Source organism: Lissotriton vulgaris, chromosome 12, assembly GCF_964263255.1.
Source record: "Lissotriton vulgaris chromosome 12, aLisVul1.2, whole genome shotgun sequence".
In the NCBI taxonomy this organism is placed as follows: domain Eukaryota; kingdom Metazoa; phylum Chordata; class Amphibia; order Caudata; family Salamandridae; genus Lissotriton; species Lissotriton vulgaris.
In genome coordinates this window covers 715,678,052-715,701,830 of record NC_141700.1, presented here as the reverse complement: position 1 = coordinate 715,701,830, position 23,779 = coordinate 715,678,052, and the positions used below count along the sequence as shown (strand labels likewise).

At 42.9% G+C, this 23,779-nt stretch overlaps 1 protein-coding gene across 1 annotated transcript in view; it reads left to right on the top strand.

Annotated features, from left to right (window-relative positions):
• LOC147678098 (hydroperoxide isomerase ALOXE3-like) overlaps positions 1-23,779 on the top strand; it is a 319,605-nt gene that overhangs the window by 116,108 nt on the left and 179,718 nt on the right. The window contains exon 5 of the mRNA XM_086945959.1: positions 15,015-15,118. Within this exon, the coding sequence (XP_086802085.1) occupies positions 15,015-15,118 (104 nt within the window). The remainder of the gene's footprint in view (positions 1-15,014; positions 15,119-23,779) is intronic.

Sequence of the window (23,779 nt, the reverse complement as noted above, 5' to 3'; positions counted from 1 at the left end):
CATTTTTCCTATTCCTAAACAAAAGCAAATCCTAAAATCATCTAGTAAACATTTTCAGGGCTCCTATGCATTTCAGTGACTATTCATTTTAAATTTCAGAATAGCCAACAGCACATATCTAATAAAAACATTTTCCAACTGACTTTTATATTTTCCTTTTATGAGGACTAGAACATCAATCATATCTGGGACCAGGAGGACCACACAGGGCCATAAGAATTAGAATGAAGAGCTGCAAAGGGCTGCTCCTCCTCAAAAATGGGACAACTAAAGGGGTAACCAAGAAGTCCTTGGGAAAATTGAAGCCGCTGTACAACCAAGCCAGAGGGGAGTCTTCTCCCTGTGTCCATTTGAGCCTCACAGGCAGGATCTTGTTGTTTCCACGGTGGAGCTGCACAACTCACAACTCAAGGGTCACAGCCCAGTTTCAAGGGAAAAGTCTCTTCTTTCAGGATAGGGCAGTCACCCACCAGGCAAATGCTCTTAGCGATCCTGTCCAGTGTCTCAGGCAGTGCACCCGTTTTCTTCACTTAAATCTAACAGGCACCAGAGACACAACACCTATACCCTGAACTCAAGTTCTTCCCTAACTCCTGTATTGCTCTGCTGTTGCACTGCTCATTCGTTGGGGCCACACATTTGCATCCAGTGTGCCCAGGTATCTCCTGACCAACAAACAAAGGTGCAAACTTGACTTCACTTTAGGACCAGGATTCAGAGGCCTGATGCTAGGATCTCTGAAGCAACCATTGTTTCAAAAGGGGTCACCTCAAGCAAAGCATCCTCGCCATTCTGGTCGGTCTGTGACTCTCAGCTGGGCCTGAGCCACAATTCCACCTTTCTGATTTGTGACCCTGTCTTTCGCCCAAGACAGTGACAGGGGTACACACTTGATAACAGGGCTTCCGCCTTCACTGAGGTCCTAGTTGCCAGCAATACCTGTACTGGTTACCTTCACTTTGGCTTCAAGCTGGACTGATGTCCGGGCCCCTCTGGCAATGGTTGTAAGGCAGCAAATATCTATTGGTAGACAGGACAAAAGGTCTTAAAAAAAGGCACAGAAACAGTCTATCAACAGAGAGGATAGTCTCAAAATATTTCCTTGTCTTGGGACGCCCCATATATTAGCAAGGCAACCAAGAACCACTTCCATCTATCTATGTGAGAGTAACAAAAAACAGCCTGGACCTATTGGCAAGCATAAAAGGAACATCACCCAATCCCAAGCAGCCAAGGAAGTCTGTATTCATTTACTAAACTCAGAGGAAAAGAGAAAAACAACACAGACATACCCTAAACCCTTACATTGGTGTATTCCTGTGTGCTAATCTGAAAACCCTCAAAATGTTCGACACTTTTGCTCATAAACTTTACATTACTTTGACAGGACTGCATACACTTCTAAAATGATTCTTCTTAATGAAAGCACCTACATTGTATGCTTTAGGACCATGCTCTCATGATATAGGAGCAGCAGGAAAATCTAAAACTGCTAATGTAACAGGGTTCTTATCTATAAAACAACATTTCCTTCAAAACATTTTTGCTAAGGATCACATGGGCATCTTCCCTGCGTTCTACTTTTCATGAACCAAACTATGCAACATCAGCTCTAATAAGGACTGTCAGTTTATTTACACAGACTAGCTAATAAAAAACTAGCAATGCCCTTGCAAAACTATGCAGCATGGAATAACATACAATAATGGTGTTATCACCTAATAATGTTAGAACAAAAACTACCCACATCTAGCTCCCCTTAAAGGGTAAATAAGGGACCAACAATCTAGACTACTGATCCTGTCATAATTTCATCAAACAGGATGGGCAGTAACATAACATATATACTAATTCATTGTATTAATGCTAACAATGTTTAAAACAGTATTAATGAATAGCCAATTAAATGCCTCATTGCTATTTCACAGACAATTTAGACAGGCTAAAAAAAATTTGAGAAAAGGAGAGAACAACATTCATATTACCTAACCTTAATTTGTAGAGGAGCTAGCCTCCTTCCCCCATTTTAACAGTAGGAAACCTGAAACAGGTTTCACTTCTGTCAACATTTTCAACCCTTATTTGTAGCAAATGGGCATAAACAAAGTTATAGGAGGTACATAGCACTTTTGAGAGAACTAAAAAACATGAATACTCAAACCCTTTTGGCAAATGTACAAATGAAACATGAGGGCGAACGAATTCAAACTAAATTTCATTGGCTCAGCCCTAGTAAGCACCAAACTAAAAGCATTAGTGCTGTATATATGGCCAAGCTCACATATACAATTGTATTGTGGTATATTCATATGAGTGCATAAAACTTGCTTTTGCCAACAAAACAAATAAGCTCAACTCCTCCTTTTTCCCTGCGATGCCATCTCATCTTTCAAAAAGTTTCAGATGTCAAAATGTCAAGGCAGATCTTGCTCTGGTAGCCCTGCCAGGCTTCTAAATATAGAAATGACCTTTAACTCTTCCCAGCTGTCCTATTCTATGTGCATATTTTCCATGCAGCTTTACCTATTCAAAGTCACCCTGAAAACAGAAAGTTGACCCATTCCCCTGTTTGTCAGTTTAATAACTTCTGCTGGCTTTTTATACATATTGTCAATTATAAGCAGTGTGCAATATACTTGTCTAACAATATAGAAGTCAGCTATTTGTATTATACCTAAATGTATGCATTTACTGTAGCATAAGGCACTTTTAAAAGCTGCTCTGAATGGAAGAAATGCTGTTTAAATAGTGAATTTTGCCCAATTTAGACGTCAATATTGAGGGCACTTGAAAATGATTATCCTATAATTTCTTTCCATAATAGTCATCCTCAGAATGTTCTCTAGATAGCCCAGGAGTGAGAAATCACAAAGAATCATATATACTGTTAAAAAAATGAGTTTTTTACGCCTGCGCAGAGTGAAATTCCATATGCAAATATCCTCATTATGCAGTAGAACACAACTTAAATGACATTTTAATGCTAGGAGGTCACAGTATGAGTATTAAGCTTTATAAATATTAAAAAACGACTTTAAAAGCACTTATTTTTTAAATAATTTTTCCTAATTAATAATTTATTTTGATTTTTATAAAACTAATCATTTTGATAATTCCACATAGGAAAAGCAAGCTTCATTTCTTGCCTATCATATTTAGACGCATCCATTCAGAAGCCTAAGCACAGGAGCCTAACTTGAAACATGAAACATTTTGTGCCACTTTTTTTTAAAAGGAAAGTCATAGTATTATTTAAACATCAGAACCAAGAATATGCTTATAAAAAAGGCTTTAGAAAAGGAAATCCCTACTTTAAGGGGTCGATTCCGATTCGGGAAAAAACTGTCTGTCCGATTTGTATCCGGAGCCCTCTCTGTACGAATCGTACCCGTCCGTCCGAGTTGCGTAGTACGATCCGTATTCCGTGAATCAGTCCGAATCGTCGGGATCCGTACATATTGCAAGGCTGAAACCGTGAACCGTACGACTCGTACACATGCCGTACGACTCGTACACTTTCCACGTCAGGTAAGGGCGAGTCGTACGGAAAAGCACACAAACACATACACACCATCCGGTCCGTACACCCCATGATCGCAGGGGTACGGTGCATACCCCTGCGATCATGGGGTGTACGAGCCGTACCCCATGTACAATGGGTGTACGAGCCGTGCCCCATGTACGATGGGTGTACGAGCCGTACCCCATGTACGATGGGTGTATGAGCCGTACACCATGTACGATGGGGTACGGCTCGTACACCCCATGATCGCAGGGGTGGAGTGCGTACCCCTGTGATCATGGGGGGTACGCACCGTACCCAGGGGGGCCGTTATGTACCTGTTTTGGCGCAAACTCTGCTTTTACGGCTGTTTTCAGCTCCCGTAGAAAAAGGGTTGTACGGTGCGTACCCGACACGTATCATACTTGCTGGGTCGTAAAAACCAGACACGAACCGTACAGATGTCACGTACAGCGGGTTCCGAGGGAGAATCGTACGGAGATTAGAGTCGTACGGTCTCTGTACGATTCGTACGGGAAAAACGCTCCGAATGGCTATTCAGAGCGGTTTTTCCCGAATCTGAATCGGCCCCCAAATGTTTTCCTGGTATCTAAAATAATGAACCTGATTTTTGTAACTTTTTAAAACAGCAGTCTGAAATGCAGGATTTTACAACATGCTTGCACTGCAAAATCCTAGCTAAATCAACATCCTGGTCTCTCAGTGGCCTGCAAAAACGACAGCTGTTTGCTCAGCTGCAGTAAAAATACAGCTGGTGGAAAGCTTTTCTCAGTGTTGAAATGTAAGCATGGGGACAGTCTATTTAAAACTGAGGCATTTCAATGCATGTTCTATAATATGTGTTTAGTTCAGCAAAAATGTACTCAGATTATGTGTTTGCCTGTTAATATCTAATACAATGTATCTAAGGAAAATGCTGTAATATTTTTATAATTGTTAATTTATTGCAAAACACACAATTTTATTTTTTTTAAGCCTAATTTATTCCTATTCAATGTGAATTCTAATTGTATCTTTTAAGCATGGTCAGTTTGTACATGTTCATAATTGCTTACTCTATAAATTAAACAGTAGCATACAATTATTTAGCATATCATATGGTTAATTTTTGGATTTTTATTTAAATTTTTATTTAATAATAATTAAATGACATTTTGCATAACAGACTGATGACAGCAAGAAAAAAACCACAAACACACACATTGAGCTCATTCCAGACATATACAGTAGGGGTCATACACTCAGGACACACAATACAGCGCGCTTAAGGCTAGCAATCCTTACACAAAGAGCACAATCGCTATTTACTTACAGAAGTATCACTAATGTGAAAACCACAAACCACATAGACATTTAAACACACATTTAACCCACAGATCAACTCTTAAGACAGAAATAAAGGACAGCCCACAGACTTTACTTAAATCAAACCATTTGTAAATACTAGTTGTAAGGCATATTTACAAGAAGAGCTTCTCAATAGTATTCCAAAAGACTGCAAAAAAAAACAGCCCAACAAACTGTTTTATTTCCAAGAAGCCAAAATACACTAAATTCACTAGCTTTGTCTGGCAGAACACCAAAAAATCGCTCTGCATTTCTCCATTCATAAAATTGCGCAGAAAAAGGATCCTTCTTTGTATTATATCCATATTTGAATTCCATGGGGATACAGAATCACCAAGGAAGAAATATGTTTTTGTACCTAAACCTATCTAGCTATTCCCTCAAGGGAGCCAGCTAATTTAATTCACATCTCACAATGGTACCTCCAAAAGGCAACACATTCTTCGATGTGTGTTTGAAACAGGCATGCCAAAAATATTGCATAATATGCAAATATTATAATCAAAGTAGCACTTAAGGTACTCTTCGTACATTGCGCCGTTCAAACAACTTCAAACTGAGAAAAATGTCCTCATTACCTGCCTACATAAATTGCAATTTACGTATTACATACATATTAATCAAAAGTTGGCCAACGCAAATCCAAGCCACAGTAAGTGTTACTAAACTAAACTATCTTACCAATCAAATGCATCAAAACCAACAGCAAGTGCCACAGAACGACTCTTACCAAACAAATGGTTGTCCAAATTTTAGCTGCCAAGTTCTGAATGACCTAACACTCTTTTTAGAATACTCACGCCAAAAAGGTTCTCAGTCAGGGGTGACATCATGTGAAGGATCAAAATCAGGAAGATCAGAAATATACTGGGCTGCAGAGACAGAGAATCCCCAGAATCTCTATGCACAGAGTACCTCCTTAGTAGAGTCCTGTCCTCCTCAGTAGACTTCTGTCTCCTGACAAGATCACTCATTAGATAGCCACTTCTCTGATGAGGTCCACGTTGGAGCGTCATTGGATGAACATAGAAAATTGCTCAGGGGTCTCACTGATACTTGGTCCTTTTAAACCAACAAAGAAGAAATTGGCAGAGAAGCTGACATATAAAATACATATTTATTAAACCTCAGATGAGGGAGACTACGTCACACAGAAGCCTTAGCAAATGAATGAGGCAGTCTAAGGAGTACAGAAAACTGGGGCCTTATATATGCTTAGGGTTACATAGTCAGCATAAGACCAAGGGGCAGTCCTGGCTCATGTAAGCATGCAAAATGACTAATATGGACATGCAAGATCTGCTTGCTCAACAAAGTGGGAGGAGCTAACAGAGGCTGTTTTGGCAAACACATCCTGACATTTACAGACTAGAAACATTTGCAAGGACAGCTACAAGCTCAAGTGAGCATGCGCGAAGGTGGAAGATGCTGAATATAGTTTGTTTCTAGGCAGATTACAACAGCAGTCAACACTGAGGGAGGACAGAGCAAATGGCGAGCACGTGGCAGCACATGGCTAACTAAAATGGCTGCCAGAAATACAAAATGGCTTTCAGCTCATGCTAACAAATCCGTCCAATATTTAACCAATGGATAAAGCTTTATCCACATCCAACTGTTCTTCAAACTGTTTGCCCAGAAGCTCAAAATCAAGAGGATGAACTGCTAAGAGCATAGAGGGCTGGTGAGGTTTGTGAGTGGTGAGGCTGGGCTTGTTCCCATGGTGTGCACATTAGAGTTGTACAGCATTTTTTGGGGAGGTTAACCACGATTTACTGTGCAAATCTTAATTACATGCTGACAATTCTTGTGTCATTCACAGACGGTCCTGCCTGCTTTCAAGTCTTAGTGACTAGTATCAGGGTACACACAGATGTCAGCAGCGAGCAGTTAACTTGCTGTCACTGAGGTATAGCTTTATCCAAACAGTCAGACAACAGCTGCAGGCCTTAGGAGCAGTCAGTTTGCAGCCCTGGAATCACAGTATCCTGATGTTGCATTCCCCCAGAATGGAGGCCCTCTCAGGGTAGTTGGCCCCAAAGATCCAACTACCCCAGGGTCATGTTAGTAGGCGACTTCAACTACTGGTACAAGGATCCCTTAGAGGGCCCTCAATCAACAGAACTGACTGACCTCCTGTCCAACCTCAACTTCAAACAATTGGTACTCTCCCCTACTCACGAAAAAGGACATATATTGGATCACGTGTGGTCCAACACTACCTGCGTGACCCCCCCACTTACCCTGCCTTGTCTGTGGTCAGACCATACGATCCTTAAATTTGAGATTCATGCCACTCAAAACAGAACCACTGTGCCAACCACTGGCAGACTAGCTAGGAATTGGAATGCCTTGGATAGGACTGCTTTTTTACAGTCTTTAGCTAACGATGTCCCTTCTTTGGACAGTGACATAAATCTGTCAGTTGCTTCTCTAACCGATTGGCTACAAACGGTCAGCAATCTCCATGCCCCGTATAAAAAAATTAAAATTGCTCGGCGCACAGATGCCAACAGATGGTTTTCTGCCGAGTTAAAAAACAGGAAACTGGCTCTCCGACAGCTCGAGCGCCTTTGGCGTCGTGACTATGACACTGAGGAAAAAATCAAATATACCAGGGCGAGGAAAGAATACATGAATGCCATCTCTGCTGCAAAGGTGGAGTACTTTTCTTCTCGTATTCTGGACTCATCAAATAAATCCAAAGACATCTTTTCTGTCTTCAACGAACTGACCAATCTGGAGAATGTTCGTCCTAAAGTAATCCCCACCCAGAGTCTGTGTGATTCACTCAACTCCTACTTTAGTGACAAAATCAAAGACATAAAAACTAGCACTCCTCAACCAAAGACCCCTCTCACTACTGGTATGGCAATAAGGACAGGATCTGCCACCCTTACCAACTTTCAACCTATAACCTACGATCAGCTCCTTGAACTAACGACAAGAGTCAAATCTGGCTCCCCATTAGACATCTGTCCCCCTCGCATCTTGGTAGAATGTTTCTCCACTTTCCCAACCCCTATTCTTGCCCTCTTAAATAACTCCCTTTCCTCGGGCATTGTCCCGTCTACCTTTAAAGAAGCAACGGTTATACCCCTATTAAAAAAACCCGGGGCGGATCCTGGATGCAAGGCAAACTTCAGGCCCATCTCTCTACTGCCTTACTTGGCGAAAATTCTAGAGGCACACGTGGCGAAAAATCTCTCCAACTTCTTGGAGGAGTCCTCCTGCTTTGACCCTCACCAGGCCGGATTCCGGCCAGCACACTCTACGGAGGCAGTGATCACCGCAGTCTTGGACACACTCCGAGACTGCGCAGACAGACGTTCTCCCCAGGCCCTGGTACTACTGGACTTGTCGGCCGCGTTCGACACGGTCGACCACAACATCTTGATCGACTGTGTCGGACAGACCGGCATACAGGGTGTGGCGGCCTGCTGGCTGAGATCCTTTTTGGAGGACCGATCCCAAGCAGTGCGCCTGGGGGACTTGACCGGTGTTAAACAAGCCATCCCATGTGGAGTGCCACAGGGCTCCTCCCTGTCACCTCACCTTTTTAACATATACATACTCCCCCTTATACAAACCTTGAGGGACAAACAGGTGAGAGTTTTTAACTACGCAGATGACCTGCAGCTACTCTTCACCATTGATAACTCCGAAGACTCTATGAGTCATTTCCAGTCAACCATGAGGTTTATTAAATCCTGGATGGATCAAAATCAATTGAAATTAAATCCAGGTAAAACTGAACTAGTACTGACCGGGGATAGTGCTAAGTACTGGGGCCCTCACTATTGGCCTGCAGACCTGGGTCAAGCTCCACAACCATCATCTTCGGCTAAAACGCTCGGAGTCATTGTGGACAGTGATCTTTCACTAAAAACACAAGTGGGACAAGTGGTCTCCAAATGCTTCTACCAACTAAAAAAAATCAGGAAGGTCAGGCGTTTATTAACGCCTGAAGCGATTACCCAGGTCGTGATCGCCACTGTCCTGTCCCACCTGGATTACGCAAATGCCATTTACCTAGGTCTCCCCAACTATTTACTTAAGCGCCTCCAGATGGTGCAGAACTACGCTGCTAGGCTGATTCTAAAGCAACCTAGATGGCAGGCTGCGACCCCTCTTCTCATCAAGCTGCATTGGCTTCCAGTCATACAACGCTGCTATTTTAAAGCAGGCTGTATGGTCTTCAAGTCATTACATGGCAAAAGCCCTAAATTTATCAATCAACTGATCACCAGACACGTCCCCTCCCGTAACCTCCGCTCACTCCATCTAGCCCTGCTCCAGACCCCCCCCTTTAAACTCAAACGCTCTGGTGGTCGTAGATTTGCCACCCTTGCCCCCTGTCTATGGAACACCTTTCCCCTGGAGATCCGATCTTGCCAAGACCTTCTACCTTTTCGGAAAGCTCTGAAGACCTGGCTCTTTAGACAAGCTTTTTAATCCACCTCCTCCTCCACCTTAGGTTGTGTTACTGTCAATTTAAGCGCCAAGAAACTAATCAGTGTTAGCGCGCTTTATAAGTGACTTAATAACATAACATAACATAACATCCATAATTATACCTGATGAGGCGGGCTCACCCCGCCCCCAAATGTGGTAGACTACAGCACACTCAGGGATCTGGCTCTTCAAGATGTACACAGAGCCTCCCTCCCCTGGGCGGGGGACTAATACCCTCCAGCAGAAAATCAAGAAAACGCAAGAGTTAGAAATAAATCTAACTGAGCCTGGAAAGGGTACATCTGAAGGATGCAGTTTGCCTGCAAGCATGGGTTGGGGCATGCCTTATACTTTTATAATTGTTTCTCTGCCACGTTGCAGCTCCCAAACAAAACAGGGCTTTGTGGCAAACACTAATGTTTCTTTGATGGCTCAAAACAAAAAATGTTGTTTCTTCAATTGGTTTGTGCTAACAGCTTACCCCATAATGGTGATCTGGATTAACTCAGGTGGTGGGAAGCAGTAGTTGCAGACACCCATTTGAGTCTGTGCAGTGTCTTAAAGTCCCACCTGCAGCCTTTACCACAGCCTTTACCACCTCATTACACCCTGTGGTGAGTTGGGAAAGGGGGTGACAAAATTCCCCACTCTCTGATTGACATAAAGGCTTAGCACTTGCTGGGTCTGGTGGCTTAGTGGGTAACTGCAGGTCTGTGTTCGACCTCATGGTCATAGTTTCGAATCACGGCAGGATCACTCAGCCGTTTATCCTTCTGAGGTTAATAAAATGAGTGCCATTGAGTAGGGTTACAATAAACATCTGGTATTCAGTGCCATGATACCCTTCTGGGTAAATGTCTACTTTTCAAATACACGTTAGGTTAGCACTTCAGTTCCTGTGTCTCAAAGGCCCATGGCTAACTTTATCTCCATGTTATCAGGGGGTGGAACTGGCCCTTGATGCTAGGTCTTTGCCAAGCTGATGACCTCACAGTTCTTAGACCAGAGTGATTGTCAGGCCAGTAAATACGTTCCAGACTCTGGGCACGCCTGGGGAAGAAACATGCAACTTTAGGGAAAGTGCTGTGATGTGAGTGGCAGTCTGGCAGACAGTGTTATAGACCCACCTGGACAAGCACATTTGTATATGTGGATACATGCTACTTGTCAGTTTTTTTTAAATCTCATATTTAGCATTGTACATTGCTCTCTTTTTTACATTGAAAGTAAAGGGGGTGAAACCCCTACGCCCTGTCACAGAAACAAAAGCTGTTTATGGGACAAAATGCCAGCTTAATGTCGCTTGCCATTTGTGCCCCCTTTAGTACTGACTTTACCAAGTCAATTCCCACATCAACCAATGAATTTGATTCAATGCCTATTCGTCAGTATGTATTCATTTACTGAGTGGCATTCCGGCCGCGACAGGTGCTGTATCAGAAGGAACTGCCCAGTTCCTTCTTCATAACTGCCCCAATTAAGGACACAAATAAGTTCTCCAATGGCCATTCATCAAAAGGACCTGAGAATCTGCCCTACCTAATTTCATCCTGAAGCTTCTTCCTCACCACCAACAAGTCTTTTTTCACAGATTTCAAGTTCTGTTTCCACCTCTTCACATGTCCATCCCAGTCTAAACCCTGTCACATTCCTCTCTAAACAACTCAGTTTTCCTGGTTCTCCTCCCCCAGTAGCCAATGGTTAAGTCTCTGTATCTTAATAGGTGTAAGAGCCCTTTTTCTGCAGGTCCCTGTGCCCTACGTCCAACAATTGAATATGATTGTTGCCAAACCACAATGTTCCCCCTGTAATCCTTCATCAAAGTATGAGTGAGTGTCAGACAGCACACATGGAACAATCATGTCAAAATGTACAATATTTCCATCTGTAAGATCCCCAATTGTATGCCCCGCACGCCCACATCTGGCCTGCATGACCTCTACCCATGGACGTAACCCCTCCTTGGGAGGGCCACCCCTCAAAGGGCCGATAGACAATGAGAAGCTGTTAGCTGTAAATACTGTTGCTACTGACCTGATTTGTGGTATGAGCCACAAATCATTGTCCAGTTCTCCCTATTTTTCCTCTGCATCCACTGCCAAACAAGCCCTAAACTTTTCATTGTACCTCACACATACATAGCCGCTGAAGGCAATGCGTACCTTCCTAATCACATCCATGTACTTAAACAACGGCACATACCTTCCTGGAACTCTTTCACGATATACGCTGGCATATATTAAAAAAGCTGCAGTCCTATTTTACATTCTGACTGGTACCTTTGGCTATTTGCCCATCACATTCTTCCTCTTTATACCCATTATTTGCCCCTATTTCCCTCTGTAACATCTTTAAGACCTCCATGTATTCCCCAATCCAAATTGTCTTTTTTGTGGATGTCAATAGATTTGTTTCCAAGTGCTTTGTAATACCCAAGTAGGGCACTTTCTTCATTCTTAGCTCTCCACTTTCTTTTTTGCTTCCATCTTCTATGTCCTGTCCCTCTTGGGCCTTCTCTATCACAACTCCAGCCTACCCAGTCACCAATGTTCCTCTCACTCATGACAACTTTTTTCCACTGACAGCCTTCCCCAGCCCCACATTCTTAGTCAGGCCATCTGATACTACCCCTTTATCTGTCACATAAATCCCTTTTCTCAATCATTTATCACTGCCCCCTCCTCCCACTAAGTGCCTTGCACCTACACACTTCATTTCCATCACAAGTTTTTCATTCATTCTTCTCTAACCACTTACCTGCGCGTTAGATCAACTCTGGCACCAAAGCACTCTGCCTTTCCAATCTTGCCTCTGCCTTCATACCAAAAGGGTCCGTGACTGCCATTGCCCCACTGTCCTGTAACAAACTAGCTAAATCATGCCACCCCAAACTACTCCTTCTCCGCTCTTGACATCTCTAGACTAGTCTCCACCAACTCGCACTCTCTCAGCTCATCTTCCTCATAGTTTAGCATTAACTCTTTACTGTCTCCTCGTGAGATTCCACGTTCATTGTCGCCACATGACATGTTGACTGGTAATTTTTCATCTTACGAAGCATGTTGGGCCCGCTTCTCCTACTAGTCAGAGGCAGCCTCACCAAACCGTCCTTCCCATGCTGCATAAGTGTCCTCACCAGAACTTCAATACCGGAGGACTCTCCATACCTCAATGCTTTCTGGTCCTGTTCATTCAGGCAGGCTGCCCAGAACCCTGCTGTCACTTCTCAATGAGATATGTGACCCACAATAGAGCCTCCTGAGTCTGGATGGACGTCTTGACCTGGAACCCAATCATACACAATGAAGGCCGGTGTACAGGCTCTCCGCCCCTCTTCACTTGTGCTGGCCCCCTGCTCTGATAACTATTCCGAATTACCTTCCCAGAAGAAACTCTGCGAACCCTTTAATAAGTCGCCATCTCCCTCCTGCCCCCTCTGTCCCATCCACCTGTCCATCTGCCTGCCCCACACAAGGCATCCACCATGCCCACTATGGTCCTCCAAGTACGCCCACGCTTGTCACCATTCTACTCACATTGCCTTTATCCTGCCTTCTGTACACTATTAGGGCGTAATTATGGGTCTGGTGGTCCTTGGTCCCTTGGACCGCTAACTCTGCCAGAGAACCACGCAGTAATATGCTTGGCAGGCCCGCTGTGGTCATGCCAAGCTTATTGCGACTTTCCTCACTGCCACTTATTTCATGGAAGTCTTTCTCCATGAAAACAGTGGTGGTGAGGATAAAAAGGGGGCCTCCTTGTGCCTCACTCCATGCGGATGCACATAATTGCATGCACCCCTAGTTCCACCACATCACAGTCCATGCCTGCTGGAAAATTCTTTGCTGTTCCAATTGTAGTGTCTATTTTATAGCTTCTGCCATGGGTGCACCAAAGAAACCGCCTGCCAGTGACTAAATCACTCATAAGTGGTCCTCACGCATGTTTGGGGGTTGCAGCGGTGGGGTGAAAGTCCCGCTGCCCCACCACCAAAACTTGTAATCAGGCCCTTAGTGGTTTGGCCATTTCCCTTCCCCTAACCACTTCTCTGATTCCTGTTTCCCTTTTCTTCCACAGTATAGCCTTTTGGTAAGGCAACTACTCCCCTATTATATCACACTACCCTCCCCTCTCTACTAAGGCTCCTCCAGGCCCCCGGACTTTACCACCCACCCAACATCCCCGGAGAGTACACCTCCCCATGGTCGGCTGCCCCCATGCCTCTCTTGCCATGGGATTTCCAGTGTTCAGAAAGCATGGCTCCTGCCTTAAGAACATTAATATAAATGGGCTGATATTTTGTTGAACACATTTAACCTCACCAGGGCCAGACCCTATGCCCTTATGCATTTTGTGTAATAGTTTGTTCATGTAGTTTAGTTAAATTATGTGTGGTCAACATCTGGAATAAAGAGTGAACCGTTTTCACCTTAAAACGTACATCATGCTGTCGGTATTCAAAACGGGGCTCTAACATATTCCCTCATCTCCCATCTCAGAGAACCATATTCAAGTACAACTAGTAAGTGTAAACCCTTCTCCTGTTCCTGAACCCAAGGAGGATAGGAAAATAGACACAAACAGTACTACAATGCAATTCTCTGTAGACACCCTCCCAGCCCCCTCTAATGTACATAGCAAACTTATGTTCCCAGGCGAACATCTGTCTAAAATAGTCCCATCTACTCATGTTCTGTTCTGCAGGCAAACCTTGGAGCATTGTAGATACCAGCATGACCCCATCTCTGCAACTCCATATCTGGCATATCCCTTCAGGTCTAAACCCCTCTTCCCATTAGCAGATGACCCAGCCTCTGGGGTCCCTCAGTTAATAAGTCTCAAATGTAATTTCACCATATTTCCTGGAATTGGTCAAGTTTGTCATTGAGGTTGGATATTATTATATCTCAGGTGGCAGTTTTATACATTTCTTGCATCTTTCCCTCTTCTGCTGGGCAAGTAATTGTTCTCCATCGTCTTAAAATGGCCACTTTCATCATGGCTAGCATCATTGGGAACCATTGTTGTAGTGGGAAAGGAATGTCCGTAAATGCTTCAAAGGCCTACAGCAGAGATGCTTGCACATCAGGTGGATGCTACTCCACAACGTGTCTTTGCTAGAAGTCTCTATCTGCACCCTGTATCCATTTTGACTTTTATTAACATGTCCTATTTGCTCTGCAGAAATTGCCATTGTTTCTTAATACCATCACCATTGCTTATGGCTCATGATTTATTAAATTGGATTGATGCTTTATCCCCTGCTTCAATCCAATCACAAATTGTTCCAAAGAAAACATGTCTTCTTATGTTACTTCTGAGTCAATTCCCAACCCACTCCCTGATCCTACATAATTTGTTGTCATGACAACTTATCTTAGAAATAGTCTTTCACTGCAAGATGTTTACATCTCACTATTTCCTCCCTATCGGAAAGATAAATTTCATATATCGTCACTCCTCCTCTACTTTGACATGGTGTCACTTCAGAGCTTCTCTTCACTTTTGTACTGCTTTGTCACCATCCACGCATACTCTAAGTAGCAAGGGTGCTTGAATTGGGACTATTGATCTTCTGTAAAACCTTAGAGCACAAAAATAAAATCTGCTTTCTATTTGGCATTGCATTTATTATGATGCCTATGATGCAATAATTCTCAGTAATTCCTCCTTTCTCTCATGCACCTAGATTGGAGGAAATCAAAGTAAAAGGCTTTTCCGAATGCAAGGAATCATGCAAACCATCTGAAGACATCATAAAGGCTTTTTGGACCAATAAAACTGCTACTTCAGGTAGGAAGTTCCCATTGGCCATCGTTTGGAATAGGGGTGTTGTGGTCTAGGGGAGTAGGAGAAATTTGTGTGTGTGGGTGTTCACACACATTGCACAATCCAAGAATGATTGCTGAGTGTTCACTGCCATTCCAGCACTCATTACTACTTATTGATGAGTTATTGATTACCCATTTTCTAACATCCATTGATTGCCCTTTTTCAATATAAACAAGATTATGTATTCATTTTTTTCTGGCTAGCTGGCAGGATTGTATCATTCACAATTAGTCATTGTCCGTTGGCTCCTTTTGCTGCCCACAGGATAATTGAATGTTCGTGCTTGCAGACAGCAGGATGAGACAGATTAGCACTTAAAGCCATCACTGTGTAATTTGATCAAACACTGTGATTTCTGCCCCCGAGCAACCATTTGCATGTTAAGAATCTAACCCATAGACTTGCAGCCCAGTGGACTTAAAAACAAACATGCAGGTGTATGGAGGGATCGTGGTCAAGCTAAACAGAAAGGCTACAGTATCCCTTGGCGTCCCTCGGCCTCAGAAAAAGCAACCGCTGGGGCAAGTGTAGGTACAGGTCTGACATTTTTCTGTGCACCTGCACCAAGTTGATGAAGCATATGATTGGCAGTTGCATCTCTGTCTGGCAAATCTCTGATTCTCTGGACTTCAATATCTTTATTCTCTGGACTTCAATATCTTTAATTGTCTGGACTCTTACAATCTGACATCTCTCCTCCTCTGTCATGAAGTAATTCAGTAGGTATATCTACCTGTACAGCATGACTGGTATATGCTCTGCTCTTTTGAGGTTTTTGGTACAAATATGTTAGTTTGGCTTTATGTCCATTAAACAGTATGCGTCTCAAATTGAAGACTTTCTTATTTGCTTCAATTACACATCCTGCGTGCGCTGTGGTGCCTTTTCTAGCCACACCACTTGTGTCACTCACAAGCTCAAAGTGGAAGACTGGGTCCTGTATACTTTGATGGCGGAAAAGGAGTCCTTTGCTTCTTGATATTCACCATCCCCAGTGCAGACTTGGGCAAGCAACAAAATGTTGTAAGTCACACTGCATGGTATGCACCTCAAACACCAAATAGCTTTTCTGTGGGTTGATCCAAAATTGGAATGACATTGACAGCAAAACTAATGCCTAGTGGATTGAACTGCCCTATTCTATATATTCTGTGACTGGATCCAGAATGTGAATGAAAAGCTACCAATGCATCAAGGGAGCTAAAACAAACCCTCTCGCTACATTATAATGACATGCGTATGCTTTTTTCTTTTAAATCCTGGAGAGAGCTAGAGAGGTCTCTACCCAGATCTGCAAATACGTGTTACATTATTTCATTTAGCAAATAATGATTGTTGAATATATATAACTAAAACAATATTGAGGTGAAATGCAACTTCCTTTTCTGCACCATAGCCCACAGAGTACAAACCTCTCGGCATTCAAGAGGAACTTGAAGCATTATTTAGAAATTATTTTGCAATCTTAGAAGCTATCATTTTTCTCAGTTCTTGTAGCAAAATATATATGATGAAGATGCAGTTTGAAAAGCAATGGCATATCATTTACACTATGGGGTCCAAGTGCCACTTAAAGAGGAGCCACACAATTAATGTTTAGATGTTTACATTGCTTCAACTGCGTTCAGTGTCAAAAGAATTGCCCATGTCCTCTCTACTTGAAGAAATCCATCTATGAAACCACCCATTCATATTCACATGCAGATAATACTTTGAGTGTCTTTTCAATTCAGCTTTTATAACGATTCATTTACCTGCTCCAAATGTACATATTTCACCGATTTGTAGCGGTGGGGGCAGCATTTTATTATGCAAAATGTATGCACACCTCGGGAAAATTGTTGACCATAGTATTTCATTCCATGGAAAACTATGGAGATTTTAAAGCTGTGTAGGACTGCCTTTTTATGTCAAACAGATTAAATACCAACATCACTGCAAATAAAAGATGTCTTTAGATAACATTGCTCTAAAAAATGATGAATGGAAATGCATAGTACATATGATGGGTGTTAGAATTGTAACCCTAATCTTAGTAGCAAATCGTTCATATGTGGTGGATATATTCTGGGCAGATATTTCTTTGGATGGCTCTACATATTTAGAGTTTTCAAAGCTAGTGAAATTTCTCATTGATGATTTTGAAGAATGTTGAAAGCAATAGTGATGGCCATATTGTAGAAATGTATCAGGGCACTGGGTCATTAGGAAAGTCCGCCCGCCATCCCATCAGGAAATTGGACTGCCCGCCATAAGGGCGGGGGTCCCGTGGGGGCTATTTGGATGCGCCCGCCACAGTGGCGGGCGCATCCTGCATTCCTGTCATTGTGGTGGGCGGTGCACACAGCACCGCCCGCCACAATGCCAGGAAGGCATGTTGTGCAGTTCCATGCACAACATGGCAGGCACCGCACAGTGCCTGCCATGTTGTGTATGGAACTGCAGGGGGTACCATAGGTACCCCCCATGTGCAACCCCACCCCCCAGAGTCCCTGGGGGCCCGCAAGTTGCCCTGCAAGTATTTACCACTTCCGCCGCCACGGAAAGGCATGTTTCCGCACCCATAATATTATGTGACAGACACGCCACCATATTAAACTCTTTTCCGCCCGGTCAACTTGTTGACCAGGCAGAAAAGCGGCGGACGGTCTTTCCGTTCTCCGTGGTCCCTCCGCCATAGGAATATGGCGGGGGGAAATGGTTGGCGGGCGGGGACAGATCTTGGGCGGATCCGCCCGAGATCCTAATGGGCCCCTTAGACCCTGCGAAATAATGGAACTTTGTTTTGTACTTTATACCACAAAATAAGGAACTTTCCCCAAAAGATTGATTCCTCACTAAAATGAATATGATACCCATTAATCATTGACTTTATTAACATTTCTAACTTCATAGAAACTCCACATCTGTTAGGAATCAATAGGTGATAATGAGAAAGGAGGCTGCATCAGAATAAATGTTGGTAAATAGGTGTTTAGTTAGAATATTGAAACCAAAAATACAGTGAGACAATATATTGTGTCAAGAATATCGAGGACGAACAAATTGTGAAGGTAAGGTTCTATAGGTATGCAAAGTTTTACTATATATAATTCCACATATATGTACCTTGACAATATATAGCTGCAAAGTACATGGATGTGAAGTCAACAATAGTTAATCTATTCTTACCTATTTTTTCTGTATATTGGTGCTCAAAAGATTTGACATGATATTCTGTCCACACAATATTTGTGGTTCCAATATTCTGTCAGCCACCTTCCCGGAGAGCTGGAAACACGCAGAGCTCAGCGCCCTCCTGAAGAAACCAACAGCGGACCCCACCGACCTCAAAAACTTGCGCCCCATCTCGCTCCTCCCTTTTCCTGCCAAAGTCATTGAGAAGACCGTCAACAGACAGCTTGCCGCCTTGCTCGAGACGAACGGATCCCTCGACCACTCGCAGTCCGGTTTCCGAGCCAACCACAGCACAGAGACCGCCCTCATCGCAGCCACTGACGACATCAGATCCCTGCTCGATAAAGGGGAAACAGCGGCCCTCATCCTCCTGGACCTCTCCGCAGCATTCGACACTGTCTGTCACCGCACCCTAGTGCAGCGCCTCAGCAACATCGGAATCCAAGACAAGGCACTGGAGTGAATCATCTCGTTCCTCAACGGAAGAACCCAGAGAGTCCGCCTCCCCCCATTCAGATCCGAGGCCACCAAAGTCATCTGCGGCGTACCACAAGGATCATCACTCAGCCCCACCCGCTTCAACGTCTACATGAGCCCCCTTGCAGCCATCGCATGCCAACACAACCTCAACATCATCTCCTACGCCGACGACACCCAGCTGATCCTCTCCCTCAATACCGTCCCGCCACCGCCAGAACCAGCCTACACGAAGGGATGAAAGATGTCGCCGAGTGGATGAAGAACAGCCGCCTGAAACTGAACTCAGACAAGACTGAAGTCCTCATCCTGGGATCATCGCCCTCCGCTTGGGACGACTCCTGGTGGCCCCCTGCCCTGGGCACCACTCCCAAGCCAATGGACCACGCACGTAACCTGGGATTCATCCTGGACTCCTCCCTCTCGATGACCAGACAAGTCAACGCCATCTCATCATCGTGCTTCAACACCCTGCGAATGCTCCGAAAGATCTTCCGGTGGATACCCACCGAAACCAGGAAGACGGTCACCCAGGCACTCGTCACCAGCCGACTTGACTACAGAAACACCCGCTACACCGCAACCACAGCCAAACTTCAGAAAAGACTCCAACGCATCCAGAACGCCTCCGCACGACACGTCCTGGACATCCCCCAACACAGCCACGTCTCCGGCCACCTGAGAGACCTGCACTGGCTCCCCGTCAGCAAGAGGATCACGTTCAGACTCCTCATCCACGCACACAAGGCTCTCCACGACCTGGGCCCCAAGTACCTCAACAACCGCCTGACCTTCTACACTCCCACCCGCCAGCTACGATCAACCAGCCTCGCCCTCGCCACCGTTTCACGCATCCGCAGAGCCACCACCGGAGGAAGATCCTTCTCCTACCTGGCCGCCAAGACATGGAACTCCCTCCCCATCCACCTCCGGCTAGACCAGGACCATCTCTCCTTCAGGAAGCAACTCAAGACCTGGCTCTTCGAGCAGTAACTTGCCCCTCTCCCCCAGCGCCTTGAGACCCCTCCGGGTGAGTAGCGTGCTATACAAATGTTATGATTGATTGATTGATTGATTGATTGATTGATCCAAAAAATCAATATTTTGTGGAATTGGTCCGCTTGGAGTTATTATATTTGAAGTTCCAGAGAGCACCCCCTTTCCACCTATACGGATGTATGCACATTTTAATTCTCTCTTTGCCCACTGCGGAGACTCATATATGTGTAAGCCTCTTCTTTTAATAGCAACAATCACACATCCTACCTGTGACATTCCATATGCTGGCACACATATAGCCCTTCGCTAGTCTTTTCACTACACAATCAGGTATGGTAAATCCCTTTTGTTCAGATATGGCACTTCTGCCCTTCATCAGTCTGACCTACCCTTGGCCAATCTCAATAGGCAGAGATATGTCTCTCTAAACAACACCTCTTATATTATCTATTGAACCACAGCCCAGGACGTATGCTTGCTACTGTTGCAGCCGATAGCTAGGCAAAAAACAAACTATCTCTCTTTTATACGTACATAATTTTAATTATATCTCAATCTATTTTCTCTGTGGGCCCATAACAAAACATTAATCTGATATTGGTCATCCAATTCATTTTTGATGTGAGCTAGCAGGGACTTGGATATTTAAAGAACGTGAGACACATCCTTTTGAGGAACTGGAATAAGAAAATGCCAAATTCATGCTAACAACCAACAACATTTTCTGTAGATACTATAATGATGAGACTTTTGACAAGAAGGTTTACATCAAGAATGACCCAAACACAATAAAGTTTGCACATGTAAACAGTTTATCTAAGCCTCAGTTTGAATAGTCAAGAACATAAATCACATTTCAAATTCAATTTAATAGAAGTCATTTAGTTCAATTAGTCACACAATGTCATACAGATTCAATAAAATAGACATTTGATGATTACCTAAGGGAAGAAGGGAGATAACACAAGGAAACATTAATCATTTAGGTTATACAAACCATATGTGCAGAGTTGAACCATAAGGAGTCCCAGGAATGAGTCAATGAACTCTTCAGCCGAAGAGTTATACTTGCACACTTTACCAGCCAGCAAAGTACAAGTAGAGTCAGTTCGTAAAGTTCAGTTCAAATGGGTTTGACATAGGAAAGAAATTCTGAGTTCAGTCAGACAGCATGCCAAGCAGGGAAATTGAAAATCACAACCAGCACAGCTCCTCCTCCAAGGGGGCAATTATACTTTCAAATGTTCTCAGTTTTTTCCCACAAAGTATCCTTTCCATCCCTCAATTTGGTTTCAGTTTGTTGTCCACAGTGGGCTGCTCATGGTGTGATCAATACCTCACTAAGAAAATCCAGAAGCATTAAGTAATTCTTTTGCAGAATCATCAATTCAAAAACTTTATAATTCTAACCAATTCACTTTGTTCACTGTCTGTCACTTCCCAGATACTCTCTATGGGTTTGCAATTGTATATCAATTGTTGCTGAATCAAAATAATTCTATTGTTCACAGGTTAAAAGAAACTTCATGAAAAGTTCTCATATCGTCTGAAATGACAACTTCAACTAGATTCTGCCTTTCCAATGAGGAAAAAGAAGCATTTGAGGCCAACATGTAAACTTGCTAAATCCTTATTACGTTATGATTAATATAAAACACACAATAATAAGAATAGTTCAATTTTCTTACTTAATTCCCTCATTATTCTTTTATTCCGAAGTCACATGTCCATATTAGGTACCACTAAAAAAAAGTATATCTTTCACATTTTCAATTTCAAAGCAGATTACTATGCTTCTCATTTTTGTTATTCACCTTTGCACCACATAATGCTACAGTAATTCTTCATACTGTCAAGCATCTTGAAACTAAACATTTTAATCGTTTTCAAATGTCTCATTAAGTAAGCATTAGTTTGAGTTAACACATTTTATAAATCATTAGCAGTACATTTTCTAAGTTAACTATGTTTAAATTCTTAAACACGTGATTACGTTGCGTAAGAAAATATGTTTTTCTCCCTTTATCTACGTCTTTCACATTTTCACATTTTCAAAAACCTCTGCATGCTTTTAAGATGCAGTAGGTAATCTCATGTTTTTCGTCTTCAACCATTTTGCATATTTTAGTCAAAAATTATTGTTGTAAATCTAATTTAGTGGTGAGAATTGATAGAGATAAACATCATTAAACTTTTGCACCCCATGAACTCCCTCTCTGATGGCGAATCAAGCCATCACACAAACGTAAATTTTATCTTTTCTGATATCACATTAGAATGCAGTTGTCTTCAATTGTTTCAGTCTCATTTGTTCCAAATTTTTCATCTCATCATAAAAACCACTCTTTCCATCCAATAATTCAATTTCTGCTCTATTTTTTTTCGCCCTTTATTTTCTTTAGAGCTTCTCTTATTTTTATATTATCAATACATTAGTAGTATTATTAGTAAGAAAATAGCAAATATTTTTAATGGAATTAGTATTTTCCCCATAAACATTTTTCCAGTGCTGCAAACCAATTTCTCACAGAAGAAAATCCTTTCCCATTTTTCTCCCATACACCATCTGTTTTTAATTCATTAGTTATTTTCCTAAATTAAGAATATTGCCTTTATGTCCCTTCAAATCTTTACATTTGTCCGGGATATACGTGTAACATTGTTGAACTTTCAGCATACAACAGACTCTGCCTTCTTTTGTTAAGAGTATGTCTATAGCAAGTCAATTTTGCAAAACCATAGACCTAATAGCAACCAATTTCGTATCAATTACTAAAAATCCACCAGCAGTAACTGTTGAGAATCGATCTACTACTTTTGAAAGTTTCAGAATTTTGTGTGAATTTATTAGTACCCCAACTGAGGGAATTATAGCTCCAACAACATCCCCAATAATTTTAGAAGCACTTAATCCTCTTATAAAGCATGCAGGCTTCTTTTCCATGATTCCTCTGTGTTCATTAACATGGTAGATCTTTGGAAACACTATTTCCGTATAACAACACCCATACCAATGCTTGGGCAATTTGTAATAACACTTTTTTCCACACACAAAATACACTCCAGGAAATACTGGATTCAATCCTCCTAAAAATAAGCCCCATCCTCCCATAAGTAGGAAGTTATGTTCACATTCACTGGAACCAATGAAGTTAGTATTATGCTCTGTTTTATGTCTTAGTATGCAAAGCTTGCCTTTGTGTTGCCACTCTAGAGTTATTGCATATTAAGTATCTTCTTCTTTACAATACCCTCCCTCTGAGCCCATTGAGGTGTATTCATTTGTTTTTCAGATTTGTTTTTTATTTCCTCCCTATGATCGTCTACACAATTAATAGGAGAAATGTCTACACTATGTAAAACACAGGGTAAATTATGTTGATGTTCATATGCAGTATCTGTAGGTGATGTAGGATGTATCTCAGCATCTCATGCATTAGGCAGATCTATGATTGGGGGTGAGTGCCTGAAAAGTGTCAGCACTCCATCCATCATCTGCTTGTGTTTGCTTTACTCATCCTAAGTTGGCAGGGTATGTCTGGACATGGGTCCCTTGCTCACTTTGCCACTGGATTCATGCTAGCCTGGCTGATGAGGGGTATTACCCCAAAACCGGTCCCAGTAATCTTGTTTCCGGTTCAGGGGAGACCTGGCATGGCAATTTGGGCTGGACTGTTCCCATGCAGCACAGGGCCAAGACGGATTTGCATAAAGCTGGGTCTGAACTGAGGTTATGTTATGTTATCAGTATTTGTAGAGCACATGGCTAACCCGCATAGGGGCGTCTCAGCGCTAAGCCTGAAAGAGGAGGGCAGAGAGGGAGTAGACTACAGAATGGAAAAAAGCCATGTCTTGATCAGCTTCCTGAATGTCAAGAGGTCCTGCATGCCGCTGGAAGCAGGAAGGATGGTATTCCGGAGGGCGGGGGCCAGTGCCCTGAATGAGCAAGCGAGGTGGCATAATGAGCTA